The sequence below is a fragment of the Anser cygnoides genome, chromosome 12 (assembly GCF_040182565.1).
Source record: "Anser cygnoides isolate HZ-2024a breed goose chromosome 12, Taihu_goose_T2T_genome, whole genome shotgun sequence".
Taxonomy (NCBI): domain Eukaryota; kingdom Metazoa; phylum Chordata; class Aves; order Anseriformes; family Anatidae; genus Anser; species Anser cygnoides.
This window is the reverse complement of record NC_089884.1, coordinates 4,857,046-4,875,161: the sequence shown is the minus strand read 5'-3', so window position 1 is coordinate 4,875,161 and position 18,116 is coordinate 4,857,046. Positions and strand designations below refer to the sequence as shown.

Below are 18,116 nucleotides of genomic sequence, written 5' to 3'. Positions count from 1 at the left end.
AGATGGGTCTTTAAATTTCCAATATAAACCTTCTAAAATTAACATTAATAGAATTAATCTGATTCTAAAGTTGAGTTAATCAGATGAACACAAAGCTTGGTAAATTCAAGTATATTGTTAATTAACTGCCTATACTGATTTTGTACTTTTTCTTAAACTTCTCCTTTAGAAACTGAAACATCTCACCACCTTTAATCTTCTCATATGGAAATTGCATTTTGTCTCCCTTAAATTTTGTTCCACCTCTCTGGATCTCATGTGCCACAAAGGAAAAAAAAAGCTGTATTACCATTTTACACAAGAGATTTGTAACTTTTTTTGGTATTATTTCCAATCTTCTCGACACAGTTTTACAAATTATTGAGTTTCTTTAACAGTCTGAAATAGAGACTCGAGCTGAATTTGGACATCAAAGACTTCCTAAAAATAAAAAGGTTAAGACTTTCTCAAAACAAGGCACTATTAGGTACTGATTAACTGCTGATGAAATAACTTGAAAGACTTGAGTCCTGTTCCCTTACTAGAAATTGGCTTGAAGTCAGCTATTTATGCAAGGACACTTAAAAACAAACAAACAAACAAAGCGAACCCAAACTCTCCAGTCCTGAGTGCCCAATTTTAGCTGAGTGCCCAATTTTAGCTTTTAGAATCAATAGGAGCTGAGACGCTTCAACAGTTCTTAAAAATCAGGCTTTTTGTATCAGAAGTTGAAACAATCAAAATTAGATCAACCTTTGAAAAATATAACCTAAACTTTTGGGGCCTAACTCTCCTTGACAACGACATCAAACAGGCATGACAGTATTATAGCTAAACTGCTTTATATTTATTACAAGTAGTTTTCTGCACAAAAGTTACATTAAAGAAGAAATCCTGGAGATGCAAAAGAGAGCACTGGGAAGTTAGGACATGCCAGCCGCGTGGTTTCACAGCACGTTGGGTGTAACATGACAGACTTTTTACCTATATGAGGCTGAGTCTTGTGGCAGGTACTGCACAGGATGCGTAATGAGAGGGTGACAAACGACATTGGTCTTCAGCCAGGAAAAAGACTTTGACACTTATGTCAGTCAACAATACCAACTGATGGGGCAGTTGATGTGCCTAAAACTCAGGTGCTTCCACAGATACAGCCCAACATGCTCTCTGTCTTCCCAAAAGGGACACCCAGCTTTCCACCTACATCAAGTGAAGGAGACATGCTTGACAAGGAGAGAATCAAACAGCTACACAACGAGAGGATGCAGAAGGCCAAGTTTTGGAGAAGCAATGGATTACTTTGTTCTCACACAACACTGTTCAAATAAATATTTGTCATGGTCTTCATTAGGCATGGCAGCTCCAAAGCAACTACCTGCTCCAGTGGAGGCTTTGAACAGATCAGAAAGTTCCTTTGTGAGCAAAGACAGGTCATTTTGTACATCTGCAGAGCTTGGAAAAATGGAGCATGCAGGTCTTCGGCACTGCAGTGCACCCAGAAGGAAGCAGAAGACTATACTTCCCCACAAAGTGCTGACTCAGCAACTAACAATAATGCAATTATAAAAAAATTGGAGCCATTGTGAATATCTACAGAACTTATGTTACATGGAAAACAAGTTCGGTCTGGTCTCAACCAGCGGAAAACATAAACTTCTACTAACAGAGAGGAAACAAAGTTTAATTTGCTCATGGATCAGTGAAGTCCAAAAATGTGCATTCAGTTTGGGTGGACTCTGCCCTTTCTTGGCATTTAAGCTTCAGGAGTGAGGGATAACAGAGCTTAAAGACGAAGACAGCCCTCGAAATTTGTACCCACTCCTGGCTGTACCGACTGCTGCCCCAGTAGTAAGCAACCCAGAAGCTCCAAACATAAACAAATAAGGTTATTTTAAGAGGTAAGTCTATTTTGTTAAAACGAACAAACAAAAAATGGTTTCTTTATGATGGTAAAGGTCATCGGGAATAACACAAGCAGAATTCGCTTTAGGATAAATATTTTAAAAAGTGTAGATATAGAGCTAAAATATTGCCTGCTGAACATGGACTCTTGAAGAGGACAAAACAACAATGTAATTTCAATTCTTATGTCTTACTGCTCTTCAGGTGACTATTCACTTGACTACGAGATTTACTTTTGTTTAGATGCAGTAGTAGATATAAATTTAGAACTATAGCCTTTTCTTTAGATTTTTAATTCATTTAAAAAATATTGCACATGCAAAGGAAGAAAAAAGCAATTTAATAATTAATAGATTCTGCTTTCTGGAAATAAAATTACAGGCCTTTAAAAAACAAATAAGAAAAAAATGAAGTTACAGACTGTGTTTTACCTACCCCAGAAAGCCCGTGTGCTGATGCATTAAGACAGAAGTAGGCAGACACGTATTAACAGCAGAAATGCTGATTATGTGCATAGTCCTAGTAAGAAATATTTTTTGCATGAACACCTTCATTTGGACATTTAGAAATAATCCTTGGAAGTTCTTTCGCTGACGCTTTTCAATGCATAAATCATAGCCACATTTGTAGGATTACCTTTTTAAAAGCTAGCTTTTCATCTGATCTGTTCACAATTCAAAAGAACTGTAACTTTCATCTCTTACACTTAAGATCTAACATAGATCAATCGTATTATGGAACTGCAGAGAGAAATTACAAATATTATAAACTCAAGATACAACTTTATGCTGCTGTGATCTACTTCATGTTCACAATCTGACCAGGTAGGATCAGATAGACTTAGATTTTGCAAATCAAAAGGAGAAAGTCCCAAAAGTTTATGTTCTACTTAACAAGGATTACGTTGGAATATCCTCCAACAATGCACTTAAATATCACTGGAAGCTAAATTCCCTCTGTAGAAGATAACATGCAGTTTTTGATGGGGCTCTCCATTCACTTTGGACAGCTGCTTCTATAACATCCATATGCACATCATAAATCTGTCACTGAAAATCACCTTGAGAAATTCTAGCTTGCACTAAATGTTCGGTGGTTCACTGCTGAATTTATCTGAATACAATAGACTTCCTGAGTCACTAATATTAAGTGTCTAAACCTCAGCTTACTGTATGCACAAAAGATTTTCAAGTAGCTTTGCGGGCTGTCAAGAAGCTAAATATTTGCAGTAACTCTGGATTGCTGAAATACTTAGTGCTTTCTTTGTAAAGGTTGAAGCCTTCAAAACATTTTATCTCCAGCTCTATATCCAAGCAGACAATCTACAACATATTTTACAAACAGTATTTTATCAGATACCTACAGAGCAGCCAACTCATAATGACGGCTGGCAGACTGCGATGGGCCATCGTGAAAACCAGATCACCGGCATGACTTTCCATGGTATTAGAAGGCAGAAAGCATGCTGAATAGTTTCTCATCAGCAATTTTGCTCATGAGGAGTCCTACCAAGCCAGGCCAGGAGGCAGGCATTGCTACAGGCAGGACAGACCAGGGATGCACTGTATCAGGCTTCAGTAAATGCTTGGTTATGCCTGCTTTTGTAGGAATAAAGTGAGTTTTGGGAAAGGCCAGGACTAGAGAGCTGTAAGGCACCCACTGTCCACTTTTATGACATCCTGAGAGATGTGGGCACAGCGGGGAATAGAAGATGTGCTCTTTGTCTTTTAGGTCACTCACCTTTGTTATTCCAACACCAAAATGAGTTTTAGCAACACTCAGAGTAGACAAGAGACACAGTGGTCCACAACTCTTGAATAGGTCAGAGGCTTTTTTCAGCTGTAATTATCCGAATAAAACTTGACACTTTACAAAATGTGCAGGGAGTATCATTTTTACTTTTTGTCAGAGGCAAAAGAGACATGTGGTGAACAAGCCATTCGTTTATGATCACAGGCCAGTGGCACAGTCATGAAAAGAACATGTGAATCCTGGCTCAAATTATTCTGCCTCCAACTGGTAGACAACACTGCTTCACCTACTGGCATTCCTTTCATTGAACAGTGGATTTGGACTGATTTTCATGAAATGTTCTGAACGCTCCCTAGCGTGATCTTACATTGCTTCTTAACCCGGCAAATACAGCAAATCCCTGTTTCACAGCCATTGCATATATAAGCTGCAATTGCATCAGCTGTTTGCCATAGGCATGACTAAGACAAAAAGCAAACCCCGACATGCACTGTTCTTCTGTGCGCTGGGAACTGTTTGATATGAATACTTGTTACCTTTAAAAAGTGCTCTGATGAGGTTCAGTAGATTAAAGCATCTTTGTTGGCAGCAGCCTGGGCAGTTCTTCACAGCACTGTAAGTCATTGATGTAAAGAAACAAAACCAAAACACATTTCCTTCCTTTACAGGAGACATGAACCTTGAAGAATATTTTGCAAGAACTGGGTATAAAGGTTCCCTTGAAAATCAAGATCTGGAAACCTTAACTGATATATTTCAGCACCACATCCGTGCTGTTCCATTTGAAAACCTCAGCATCCATTGTGGGGAGAAAATTACTTTGGAGCTGGAGCACGTTTATAACAAAATCGTGCAGAGGAAGCGTGGTGGCTGGTGTATGGAAAACAACCAGCTGTTAGGCTGGGTCCTGAAATGCCTGGGGTACGACGCCAGCTTTCTGGGAGCGTACGTGTTCAATCCGCACGAAAATGCATACGCCACCATCATGACCCATCTCCTAGTCAAGGTAGTTATTGACGGGAAAGCCTACATTGTTGATGGAGGCTTTGGTGTATCCTATCAAATGTGGCAGCCGATGGAGCTTGTGTCGGGGAAAGACCAGCCCCAGGCGCCTGGTGTCTTCCGTTTCACGGAAAAAAATGCCACCTGGTACCTTGAGAAAATGAGACGGAAACAATATATCCCCAATCAAAATTTCTCAAATTCTGATCTTCTAGAGAAAAAAGAGTGTCGGAAAGTGTATATGTTCAGTCTTGAACCACGGACAGTGGAAGATTTCCGTTTCCAGTGTACGTACCTTCAGACGTCTCCAGATTCCCTCTTTACGAAGAAGTCTATCTGCACGCTCCAGACCACCGATGGCTTTCGAGCACTCATCGGGTGGACGCTCACGGAGACCAGATACAATTACAAGGAAAACATGGATCTGGTGGAATTTATAACCCTTAAAGATGAAGAGGTGGAGAAGACACTGAAAGAGAAGTTCAACATCACTTTAGAGAGAAAACTTATCCCAATTAACGTCAAAGGATTTTACACAATCTAGACGACTGGAAAAACCTACGATAATGCTACATGTGTACTGTATCTTCCATGGCCTGCGCAATCACTACTGTGAGATTTTGGGATCCTCTTGCAGGCGACTGAAGGAAAAATACATTAATACCGGATTAAAGTGAATTTCACTCTGGGGAAAGGAGAAAATCAGGGATTTAAGACTCGTCTGTCAGGTAGATAGAATTATTTTCTGTGAGATGACTGCAGTTCAATTTTTGGCACAAATGTAGAGACTGATTTGAATCTGGTTATAAACTTGGGTAAGAAATATGTCTGGGTAATTTTGGAGTGCCTATAGCACATAAATAGGAGTAAGGATTATTCATTGTGATATGCTGCCAACACATTTTCTATGGTCATTACAGGAAAAAAGTCATCTGTGAGCTTTTAGACAATGAAGTATGCATTTAAAACTTCATTTTTCACAAGATCTAACCACTCACTGCTCATCTCATTACCTTTAATATAGGTTGAACAATATTGCCATCTTTGAAAGGAACATTAGGTGTAATTCTTTCACCATCATCCTTAGGTGAAAATATAGTATGAAATGAAAATTATCATCATGTGCATCCCTTTTGTCATTACTGCAGTAAACTGCCCAAAGTAATTTTTGGTATGTAGGTATTTTTCAGTTGATGCAAACTGTATGTATTGCAGCATTATTGTGGCTGATGGATTCTGAGGATGTACCCAACACTCTTTGCTTCTTATAAGTAATCACCGTATAAAGGGGTGAATGGTGCTTAAGTGTCTCAACTAGCTTAGATTTACTTCTATTCCAAATGGGGTAGAAATTTCGTATTTTTAGTATTGTAAGGTATTTGTATAACAAAGGTGAAAGAACAATGAAGCTAACCCCACTTTAGCCTTAATTCTACCCTGCTACCTCTTTGTGTATAGCAAATATGAGGGTCCATATGACTATACTAAATGATTAACACTTAGCACAAGATCTTTAGTGTCACAAGTTAGTTTCTTCATCTCTATTAAATTGAAAAAAATATATATATCCAGGAGCTGACCAAATCTAAAGGAGCTCCTTCCTTTAAAAGTTATTGTAGAATTGCATTTCCACATTAAAAAAAAAAAAAAAGTTTCCTCCACCATACTTTTCTGCAAAAAGCCTGACCAAGAAAACCACTAAGAAAGGGGAAATGCTCTCAAGAGTAGCAGCAATACTGAAAAACACCCTTTCTCTACTTTTTCTCCCCCATCTACGATAATACTCAGTATTGGTGAAATGTGGATTCCTTTCACTGATAGTGTATCTTTTTGCTCAAAGACATTATCTGATCAAAAATCTCACAAATACTGTAAGCGTGTATTTGGAAATAAAGGAAAATAAAAACAGTTGCTGTAAATTGAGCCTTTCCCCAAGAAACTGCACGATTCTTTTACGCACCATTAGCCGAGTAAGTGAGGTCTGTGCAATTGTGCTATCATCTGCTGGTCAGCCTTCCCCACCACAAACTTCTTGAACCAAACACACCGATACTGAACAAATTTTACAACGGAGTTGGAGATGGTAAATTCCTACAAGTTCCAGGAAAAAGAACTTGTAGGTTGAAGAGGAGGTCCCGTAGCCAACTCCTCCACTGCTGGGCTGAGCAGCCAACAGCTCTGGGCTGGCCATGGAGTGTGCTGGCTCTTCCCTGCTCATCGGTGGTGGTGGCAGCTGATGGCCTGGGTGCACATGTGCCTGCGCAGGGACAAGGAACCAAGGACCAAGTGGGAGGTGACAGGATGCTTAAAGATCTTACTGAGGTGGGAATACAGTTTTTCTATAAACGATGGAACTAAGGACTTTGTTCTATAATGTGTTCTTATTACTGTACTTATTAAGGTCTCTTTAAGGATTTTTATTTCTTTCTAAATGATTGATCAAAATAAGCTGTTCCTCAAGACCCCAAGGAACACCCTGAGCTTGGAGACACTTACCACCTCCATTTTAGCTGACAGAAATTCCCATCTGCATTCAACCCAGGTCACCATTCATATGCAATGAACTACAGCTGTTTCCTGGTGCTGCTGCCTCTTGCCTTGAGGACAGCCATGAACAGGTTATTTTGCCTCTGTATTTCTCTAGAAATGGTCCTGCTATTGCTCCCAGGTAATTGCTCAGGTTGTGGTGTGTAAAGGTTCCTGGAGCAGAGCTCTATGGATTCATAACCACATTTTTAACTGTGCCTGGAAAGATGGGACTCAACCCAGGTACCCCTTTCTAGTGTTCCATTCTTACCAAAGATCTATGGGGCTGCCAACAACTGAACCTTTAACCTTCTCTCTGACTCCGTCTGTTGGTAATTACTCCCCGAGAAGGGCTTTTCCTCTCTGTGCAACAGTTATAACCAGCTCCTCATTGTGCAGCATCAAATCACACAAAGAAGTGTTAACACGTACAAGAACAGTTTCACAGTTTAACTAAAGCTCCCCAAAAGCTGCTGATGAAAGCCCAGGGATATTAAGGTGTGAATGTTAGACCCAAAATGTCTCAGAGGTTTGAGATGAGAATGGCGTAAACAGCAAACAAAATCAAACCCAGAGGCCTCATACTGGGGTTCCATTAGCAAGGCATTATTGGAGAAGACAGATGCTCTCCTAGACTAAAAATAATAATAATAAAAAAAAACAACCAAGTCGTTAAAGCATCAGCTCTTGGAGAAACTTGCATCCACATGCAGAAGTGAAACACGGGATCTCACAGCTGCAAGGCAGTTTGACATCCTTCACCACCACTATGCCTTATTTATTAATGATCTCTCTTTAAGAAAGGTTTAATGAGAGCCTAAGCTATCGAGCAGTTTTAGTTGCAGATTGTTGTTCAAATGAAGCAGAACGCACATATAGAACCCCCCACCCAGGACCTTTATAATTCCAAATAAAATTTACAAGTACGGCATTCCAATTAACAGAAAGAGCAGAGAATTTCTTTTTAAGTCTGAATTCTGGACCAACTCCCAGAATCCCAGCCCAGCTGCCCATTACATACACACAATGCCCAATGGCAACGACAGCCATCCACAATTGTGTAATTGTATAATGGGGAGTCTTATTAGAAAACACGACACACAACGGAAGAAACGCAGTTCAAACTCCATGGCACTACTGCACAGCCTTCCCCCTCCCTAAAGAATCAAAGTTTAAGCAGCTCATGCATTACTAAAGGGAAGATACAGCATGTCTCACTGCGGTTGGACTCTGGTCCAGTAGTTTTCAAGATCCAATTCAAAGCAGGATAAAAGTAACAAAAGAAGAAGCATCAACAACAAAGATGTTGTTCCATTCACACATTTCCAACATCAGCAGTCATTACAGAAACAAGCACTGTCAGCCTGTCAAAGGGAGGGACAAAGATTCCACCTGTCAGGAGGCATGCTTAGACTTAACACCGAGCTGTCAGCGAGCACAAACTACAATGCACTGCTTGTTCGCTCTAATAGCTACCTTAGTGTAACAGACACAAACACTTCTGGTGGCTGGCAACTCTTTATCCACTAAATTTTGCAGGTGGTATTTTATTTTTTAAACTTGAACAAAAATCCCAACTTGCTTTTGTGCTCTGAGAAAAAAAATGCTTTTCATTTAAAAACATGTGGCTTTTAAAATTCTACCGCTTAGGAAGTTGTCCATGAAAACAGATCTGCATTTGAGACTTATCAGAGCCAAGAAAGTTTGAATTAATGTAGGTTCGCATTATGAATATTTCACCGCTACACTTGTATCTCTGTCAAGAGTAGTTTAAACACTAATTTTATACAGCAGAATGTTTCTACCTTGGCTAGGAAGCTAGAGCCTAACTTAAACACACACACACACCAAAGCTGAAAATACAGACAGGCATTTCAAAAGACCCTATCACAACTCTAAATCCTTGTAACTTTGGGTACTTGGGTACCTTTAAAATGTAAGGACCAGCATATGGCAGAACACACTTCAGCTACACAAAATTACCCCGTCGGATTGAACAAAACTCTGCAATACAACAGAACTCTCTGCATAGAGCCTTGATCAGGCAAGACTTCACAGAGGTCATCTGAGCTGCTAGTAGTTAACTGAAATTACCCCAAATCTCTGTACATGATGTCACTGAAACCTTCTCCAATCCACTTTCTCTCAGGGAAGTGCAAGTGTAGTGACACCTCGTGGTTACTGGTGGTTTCCTCCCTTAACCGTCCAGCACAGCTATGCAGAAATTCTCCCTCCATTGAAGAAATGTATTCATATAGAGGAGAATGATTTTCCTATTAATAAGCAAGAAAGAATAATGGGATATATTCTGAGTTTTTCTTGTGATGACCAATAATAAATCATTTCTTAGCTCAGGTCACATCTTCCATGGGAAAAGAAACGTCTCGCCGTCATTAACTTCTTTTCAACTAGTGATAATATATGATCAAATTTTAAGTAATTGAACCAGTAGCATTTAATTAGCTCTGAAAAACTATCTCAGATCATGAATCAGACTTTCTACCTGAACAAGGCTCTCTTACTAGGTTAAAAGTGTATTTCCTTCCATGTGTGATCCATCTTGAATATCTAATGAGGTGCTCTTGGTATATGAATTATAGTTCATATAGCATACATGCATTACAGCAGACACTGCCTCTTTCTTTATGTTGAGTTTCATGTCGTGCTTCAGTTTAACAAAATCTTTCTTCAGAGAGTCAGAATTAAGGATGAGTAATTTAGATATCTAGCTGCGAAAATTAATAGAAAGAAGAACTTCTTGTTGAAAGCTAGAATACAAAGAACTGCTATGATTTTAGACAAGACCACAGTCACCTTTTTCAGTAAGTTCAGGGCACTAGGTGACTAAAGGCCATGGTGTTTCTGTCCAAACACTGCTTCAGATGGCTTCATTACATGCTGAACAGAAAAAGTCAGCTCAGTCAACTAGTATGTGGGGACATCTGTGGCCAGCACAAAACAGGATTTCTTCTATCCGATTGGATTAAGTATCATTTTTTCACATTAAATTAGCTAAACCACAATCATTAAATGCACAAAAAAATCAGTTTTTATTCACTTTTCAAACATGTTTTTGAAGCTGTTATTATGCTTTTATGACAAGACCTAGATAATTATAAGATTGGAATTTTTTGGCTGAAAAAGAGACAAGATTAGCAAACTTGTTTTGGAAGACAGAAATTAAGACTCACAATCTGCTCAAGTGTCAAACTGTAAACGTTGCCCAATATTTGGCTTGCTCTAGAAAAAAAGATTTTTTGCTACAAACCCCTCTATTTTTAAATAAGCTTTATAGAAAACAGAAAATTCAACAAAATGGATTTTATATCTGTTCTTTTCCCAGCTTATTTGTAGAACAGTTAAAAAAAAGAGATACGTGTTTCTGCTGACTTTTTTTTTCAAATTGCAGAGAGCAAAGGTTTTCATTTTCATAATAAAAACAGCAGTGAAAGCTGAACTGCCTTACTGGATTGGACAAAGCTAGTCTTTACTGCAAATATTTCTTTTAGATGTTATCATAAAATGTAAATACTGTTGCTCTTGATTGCACGTTGACACTCATCCTCGTTATACACAACATTAAAAATGACTGATGGGCTTAATGCCCCACACGTTAAAAGCTGCTCAGAGAGGAAAGGATGTATGACATCCATTATATACACATCCACTTTTAAAAATGTTCGTCATGTGGATGGCAGAAATTTCCATGAGAACAGACTCAGATTTACAATTTTATCCTTTACATTAAATAGCAAAAACTCAAAACAATCTTCAGTTCATGGTACTATATTTGGTAGATAACATTTCTATTAGCTCCAGTTGTGCAGCTGACATTAATCCTGAGGTTTTAAGAACATTTTCTTGGCTTTCTTAGGTCTTGTGTTACTATTCTCATCTTCATCTTCATCATGGAGAACACGCTGGTCTCTTTTTTTCAAGAATTTCTTCCCTATCGTTCCCACTAATGTTTCATATCTGTAAAGATAATTAAAAATGGTCAGCTTTTACTGAAATCAGTGCAAGTTCAATGCAGAAAACCACAAATCTAATCAACAATTCAACTAGTATAAAAAGCCTGTCATTAGACTTTTACGAAGCACAAGTACTACGTGATCACGGATTAAATTACTGCTCATTTTGACAGTTTAGGTTTGTTAGTAATCTGGAGCTAGGAGGTATTAGAATGGAATATACGGGTATCAAAAGGCAGAAAATATCTACAAGATTTTAACCCCCAAAGTGATAGAGATTTCACTGAACAAACACCAAAATTCATGAGAAATCACTGAAGTATTAAATGCTTTTTGTTGTTGCTTTTTGTGTTTCTTCTCCTGCACGTAATACCTAATATATCACATATTTTAAGACATGATCAATACTGGCTAGGAATAATGTACCTTCTGGCCATTTCTTCATCTGACACATCAGCCTCCATTTTATCATCCACTTCAATTTCTTCTTTCTTGCTTTTAGAGTTCATTTGGACCATTAACTTCTGAAAATGAAGTAAGAAATAGCTTAAACATATAACCCTGACACAATGTCAACTATGCTGAAATTCACTGGCAGGAAAAGTGCATAAAAGTTAAGGATCAGTTTTAATCCCGATTTTCCTCATTTGCTGTATTCTGCTCAGGCTAAAACACAGGGCTATAAGAAAAGGTAACATGCCTCCTTGATGCTAAGCTGAGTTTAGAGTTTGCCTTTGAGAAAAAAGACAAGATATAAACAGGGTTTTCAGTGAACTGTTCTATCCAAGCACCCTCAAATGCACGGCAGACATCTTGAGGAGACCAGACAGTTAGATCCTGATTATTTTTTTATTGTGATGTCAGCACATAGTCTTTCGAATGGTTTTGTTACAGTTGAAAAATATCTGCAAGAATTTACAATAAACTATAATAAAAACCATGAAGCAATTATATGCCAAGTCACGGCGAAAGCAAGTTCAAAATAACTAAAAGAATGCCCCATTAAATCACCTTGCATAGCCTTCCTCACATCTCTTTGTCTTTGTACTTTCATCCTCTTGTTTCAGTTCAGCAGTAACATTTTTATTACTATTTCAGTAATTACTAGTTCTATCAGCATGAATCATGCCAGAAAGAAATGAAAGACTCTCTTGCCCAGAATTTTTACTTTGGAATTTCAAGACCCTACTTATATGAGTAAGTGCTGAATAAACAGGGTTGAATATTTGTAAGACTGGGCTCTGAATTAAATGGCAGGAGTAACAGAGAGCTATTGTTTTGATAAGCTATATGTGGGACAGTCTTCTCCGCTCAAGGAAGGAAAAATCTGCAGGAGTTATGTAATTACTGACCACCAACCCATGGAGATAAAAGCTTTCTACTTACCAGATGCTACATTGATCAACATTTTGGTTAGAATTGCAGTTTTCCTGCACATGAGAGAATTTACTGAAGGTGCTGCAAAGGCCAGACAGCACGGGGGGTGAACACTAAAATCCCTGTTCCCAAGGGTTTTAATCCTAATGTGAGACCACCTCAAGAGAGAACATTTAAATAGTACCTCAATTTCCGGATTGAATCCTTTGAAGGACATTCTGCCATAAAGTAGATCCTCACATGGCATAAAGCTTCTCTCTTCTATTATAAAGCTCCTGCATGAAACCCCAAACCCAGCATTTGTCAAACAGTGCACTTTAATATAATCAAATTAAACAAATGCAAAAAGCATTTGCTGTCTTCCCCCACACAAATAAACAAAACCACAGTGTATTTTATACCATCAACTACTTTCTGAAGCTTAATTGCTCTGATAAATCTTTCAATGCAAGGAGCTTGGAGTGCAAAGGAATACTGTTTGCCAGCAAAGCTGTGCCAGTTCCACAAGCAAAATTAACTCTCCTGACAGAAAGCACTCTTTGCTGGTAAGATTCCACCTACATTAATGCTTTTGCCAGAATAAAAATACCACATAAATATCACTCTCCAGGTGGCATTACTATACCAGCAAAAGCTTCTAATTAATTTTTCATTGTGATGTTAGACCTGGAATTAGTTGAGTCTGTCAGGATATAAACCACTGTGTAATTCTGTGTTCAAGCAGAGAAAGATTTCCCCTTTCTTCCTCCTTTCAATGAGCCTGGAAAGAAAAGAAACATGACCCTGAGGCGTTCATAACACTTGTGTCAGATAAAAGTACTTCCTTGAACTGTTCCATCCTTCTTTTCCTCTCACACACATGCATCCCTTCCCTTTACCTCTTCATCTCTCATTTAAAACAAACTCCTACAGGCATAGAAAATCATGCTGAAGAGACCAAGCTCATTCTCCTACCTCAAGGTAGGATCAGCTAAACATGAACTACGAACAGCAGAAGTCTATCTGGCCTGTCCTCAAAAGACTTCCAGTGATGAAGAAACCAGTCTCCTTAGGCCATCTGTTCGCATGCTTCAATACCCTCGTTGTTAAAAAAAATCTTCCAATATCAAACTTGAACCTTCATTGCTGCAACTGAAGCTCAAATACCTTTTTGCCATATCTACTAACAGTCACGGAAAATAGTTTATGAATGACCTTATTCAACTACAGTTAATTCTCTGGATCCCAGCTTTTATAAATTATATACATTCTCACTCAATAGAATTTTTGTTCTTTTTTTAAAGGACAAAAGTCAAACTATTTTTAAAGTAGTTCCCTCGTTATTTAAAGCGCCTTTCTAAGTAGTGGGAATGGACACTTGCTTCCCTATTAGCTAAGCCTTCCTTTATTTGTGCTTCATCCATTATCTTTTCTATTTCAAAAACAGGATTTGAAGTGCGCTGGACTCAAGAAGACATGGTCCTGAATGGACCTACACATGTGACTGGAGCTCAATTTACTAACACAAAGTTTCAAACTTTTTTTTTTCAAATGAATGGCAAAAGCAGCAATGAATGAATTGGTCCCTGCCTGAAAGAAAGTAATTACATGCATCTAGAAGAAAATGTGAGTGAAAGAAGACAAAGCGTGCAAGAAATGAAAGTAGGTCACACTCCGGACTTGGCAACCTTAAGAATGTCCCTGAAAGTAAAAAGCTGTAATGCTAGCCTGTCACTACTTTTTTTTTTTTTAATAGTTATTAGTAATATTTTTGCTAAAGGGAAAAAAACAAATTCTGTCCCCACCCCACAACAATACAATGGTGACACAAGAGTACACGCTTACTCTTTCTCCTTTAGATCTGGTAAATCAAGATACCAGTGTTCTTCACTAATTATCTTCTTTTCTTCCTCTTCTAGTTGTTTTTTAGTTTGTGAATCCAAACCCCTTTGCATGAACTGAAAATAAAGACAAAAACACACAGCTTCAGTCTGAGTATCTTCTGTACAAGCAATAATTACATAATCATAATTATCCATTACATACTTAACAGTTGATATAAGAAGTAAATGCTTTTTGTGATCTTCTCTGGGCTTAATCTGAGTTTGGGCAAATGGACAAAGGAAAAGTAAACATCGGTGGATCACAACCATCTGGACTGACTGGAAGTCAACAGTCAGCCACGTCCGTACTTAGATACAAAGAAAGTTTTGATGGATCTGAGTTGTCACAAATCCACAATTTAGCTAAAACATTTCTACTGTTTCAGCAAAGGCCAGAGAGAATGTAATGTTAATTAAAGATTTTGCTGTATGTCAGAAACCACCCACAAAACCAGCATTGGAGCTGTGACCTAAACGTTGGTCATAGCAGGTCGGTGACTTTTTGAAACTTCTGTATTTTCAACCATCTTCTTTTCTCATATTTCGTGTTACAAACTAGTTTGTGTTTGTAACCCAGAAGGCTAGAACCTGCTAGAACCTGCCTTTGAAATAAGTAACTGAGGCTACGAAAAGAAATCTTCTGCATCCAGCTGTGTTAAAGGAAGATTTTACCAACTCTTAACTTCTCATTGATGACCCACCAAACTACTGGTCAAGCAGTATGGTAAACACCTGCTAACTCACTTCAGGAACAGCCTGCCGAGGTTGTTGAGATCAATAAATTACTTTAGGGTAAGACAGCTAATTCTGCCTAATACAAGGACGTTCCTGCCAATTGCTTTGTCTGTGATAGCCTTTGGCAGGGAATGGGAAGAGGCAGATAGGAGCTGTAACCTCTCTTGCAGCTGGGAATAGAAGAGGGCATTTGTCACGGCCCATGACAAATTCCTGAGCGTGCAAAACTACAGATCTGAGATACGTGCAACGTCCCTTATACTTCCGTTTGTATCAAGTCTGGTGCCTGAACTGACTGACAATTTAAAAGTATCGACAAAGTTAACTCACTTCTCCAGGCACATACATGGGAGAAAACAAACTCTTCAGGACTTTACAGTAGTGATCCTTACATTCTCACGTCCCTAGGAGCTGGGACCTTCCTTTGGGCCTACAGAAAGTGTTTCAGTAACTGCCTCTGACAGAGGTGCACATTTATACCGATATAATTCACAGCAAGAGACAAGGCTACCAGCACTGTTTATACACATTTCTGTACAAAAATTGCCTTGTGGCAATCAAAGCAAACCTGCAGGCACAACACTGCGGAGAAGTTTTATATCAATGAATCGTACCCCTTTCATTTAAAGCAGCATCATTTCTGTGTTTAGATAAGCCTGCAGGCTGACAGATAACACACCAGTGGGGCTCTTCTGTCTTTCAAACATTAGCAGAGACTCGGTCATAGCTTTGGTCCGAGCTACAGTGGGCTTGGCTTGGGGATAAAGCCCAAGAAGGCATCACAGCACACTTCCCTCCCACAAAAATCCCGCATTACTGAGATTATTTAAAGAATATAGGTAATACATGTATGTAATATATATTACGTGTACACACCCACATCTTCTCAGTCTTTACAAAATGCCCAGGCAAAACAAACCAAACCCTGGCATATAAGCCAATACAGTGTCTCATTTTCCTTTTATATTCCTATTTGCATCCATTTGTACAAGATCTTTAATGAAAGAAAAATTGACTTTTGTTTTCTGAGTCGACCCAAAATATGTCAAAGCTTTCCAATTAAAATTACAGTATCTACTTGAGGAAAATAAGGGAATCTATCATGTGGAAAACCATATTGCTCAAGGAAATTGGTTAGCCAGTCAGAAAACTCAACAGGAGAAATTTTGCTACAAGCACGCAATTAAATAATCATTCCACTTTACATTTTAAAGATTATGTTCCTCAAGATTACTACAGGAATAGCTAGATGAGAAAAACATGATTGTATTTACCAGAAATGTAAACACACGTGAATGAATTAAAAATATACCAACTGTGGAAGACGCACAGTATGTAAGCCAGTAACTGCGTGGTTATTTAAAAGTTCCCCCAAGCAACGGGACCTGGATCAAATGGTGCAAGAACTAAAAGCATGAGCCACCGTTTGACATCAAGAGGTGTGCGTAGTCTGGATCTTGGTGAAAAGGGTTTTCACAACACCACCACCGACCACATGCCACCTTTGGGTGCCCCTTCACCTGCCTACTGAATTGTTATGATACATCTTACCTGTGGAGGCAGCTCCTAAAAGATTAATTAAAACATTTGTAAACAGGTTCTGCAGAATCAAAGTGCTAAGCACAAGATCTGTGTCTGACCTTTTCAAAACCTACTCATCTCTTCTAAGCTGGTTACTACTGCTTGGGCTCTAAATTTGCAAATGTCACAGCACCACATTCAGTCTGGTTCCCCACAGACTTTCAAAGAAAAAAATCTGAAAACTAGCCTTTGAAATCTCTGGAGGGTTAATAAACTGGCAAAAACCTGCAGCATAAGTTTCACCTAAGAAGAGAGTATTACATAAAAAAGTCATACAACAAAAGTCAATCATACTGCAATCTAGGTTAAGGGAGTCTTAACTTTTAACTTAACTTAACTCTGCCCTGTGCTGCTGGCTAACTAAGCCCATCATTTACTTACCTTTGAGAGCGAGGCAGGATGCGTTTTGTTTCCCCTGTGTACAAGTTAGCCTTTCATTAGCAGTACCTATTAATTGTGGTAAATATTCCACAATCTTACTGTAACAGAGTCCACTTTACATGAGGATTGAACTGGTCAGCTAAACACCTTTCAGACAGTATCTGAAACATGGACCCACATAAATAGGTGAAAAAAAACCCACACGTTAAATAAAACACCACAAGCAAGAAGCCACAAAGGCCCATGATAATCACTTATAAAAAATTAATGAATACTAACACTAAAAAAAAAAAAAAGGCAATCCAACTTTCTAGTATGTTTTCCAACAATAAAGACTCATCCCTCACAGGAGAATGTACTTTACTGAATTAGGTGTTGTGTTATGCAACGTGAACCGGAACCCAGTAAGCAGATGGCCCTTGTGTTTGTGACTGGGAAAAGATGGAGGAAGGTGGTAAATGGACTGACGTTGTGCTTGGGTACTTTGTTGGCTATCAGTAGAAACAGACAAAAAATGAAACCCTGTCTGGAGCAGCTCATTAAAACAGCCTCTTGCTAGTGAATTTTGAGCAAAAAGCTGTAAAGAAAAAGCAAACAAAGCCACGTGCAAAGTACGAGACACGGGAGAGACGCTCGTGCCTGTGTCAGAACAGGGCAGAAGCTGCGTGTCCACGTGCAGGAAGGGAAAACATCCCCAAACCCTGCAAGGGGGACCCAAATGCGGGGCCCGGAGCACCCCGGAGGAACGGCCACGGCGGCTGGCTGCCCGGAGGGCGGCCCCATAGCTCAGGCCCGGCCCTGCCCGGCCCGGCCGCCATCTCCTCGCCCCCCCGCGGCTCAAGCCTCATGCCTCCCTTTCCCCTCCCCGCCCGCCGCCCCCCGCCTCACCTTCATGCGCAGCAGGTTCTTTGACAGCTTCGTCTTCACCTCCCCGGCCATGGCGGCCGCGGCGCTGGCACTAGGCCGCGCTGGATCCCCGAGCTCGAGTAGCGCCGCGGCCGCGCAGGCCGGGGGGGGGAGCCGGGGGAGGAGGCGGCGGCGGCTCGGC

General features: G+C 39.5%; 2 protein-coding genes across 2 annotated transcripts; one reads left to right on the top strand and one right to left on the bottom strand.

The window, feature by feature from the left end:
* The first annotated feature begins 6 nt into the window (after nt 1-6).
* Nucleotides 7-6,543, top strand: LOC106044862 (arylamine N-acetyltransferase, pineal gland isozyme NAT-10). Its single transcript, XM_013195055.3, has 2 exons — nt 7-1,877; nt 4,302-6,543. The coding sequence occupies exon 2, from the start codon at nt 4,307-4,309 to the stop codon at nt 5,177-5,179; it is 873 nt and encodes a 290-aa protein (XP_013050509.2). The 5' UTR covers nt 7-1,877; nt 4,302-4,306; the 3' UTR covers nt 5,180-6,543.
* A 3,644-nt stretch (nt 6,544-10,187) lies between these two features.
* On the bottom strand, nt 10,188-18,116 carry MPHOSPH6 (M-phase phosphoprotein 6). The gene is made up of 5 exons (XM_048075111.2): nt 17,957-18,116; nt 14,334-14,446; nt 12,694-12,784; nt 11,559-11,656; nt 10,188-11,136 (listed from the first exon to the last, which is right to left on the bottom strand). The coding sequence occupies exons 1-5, from the start codon at nt 18,005-18,007 to the stop codon at nt 10,995-10,997; spliced, it is 495 nt and encodes a 164-aa protein (XP_047931068.1). The 5' UTR covers nt 18,008-18,116; the 3' UTR covers nt 10,188-10,994.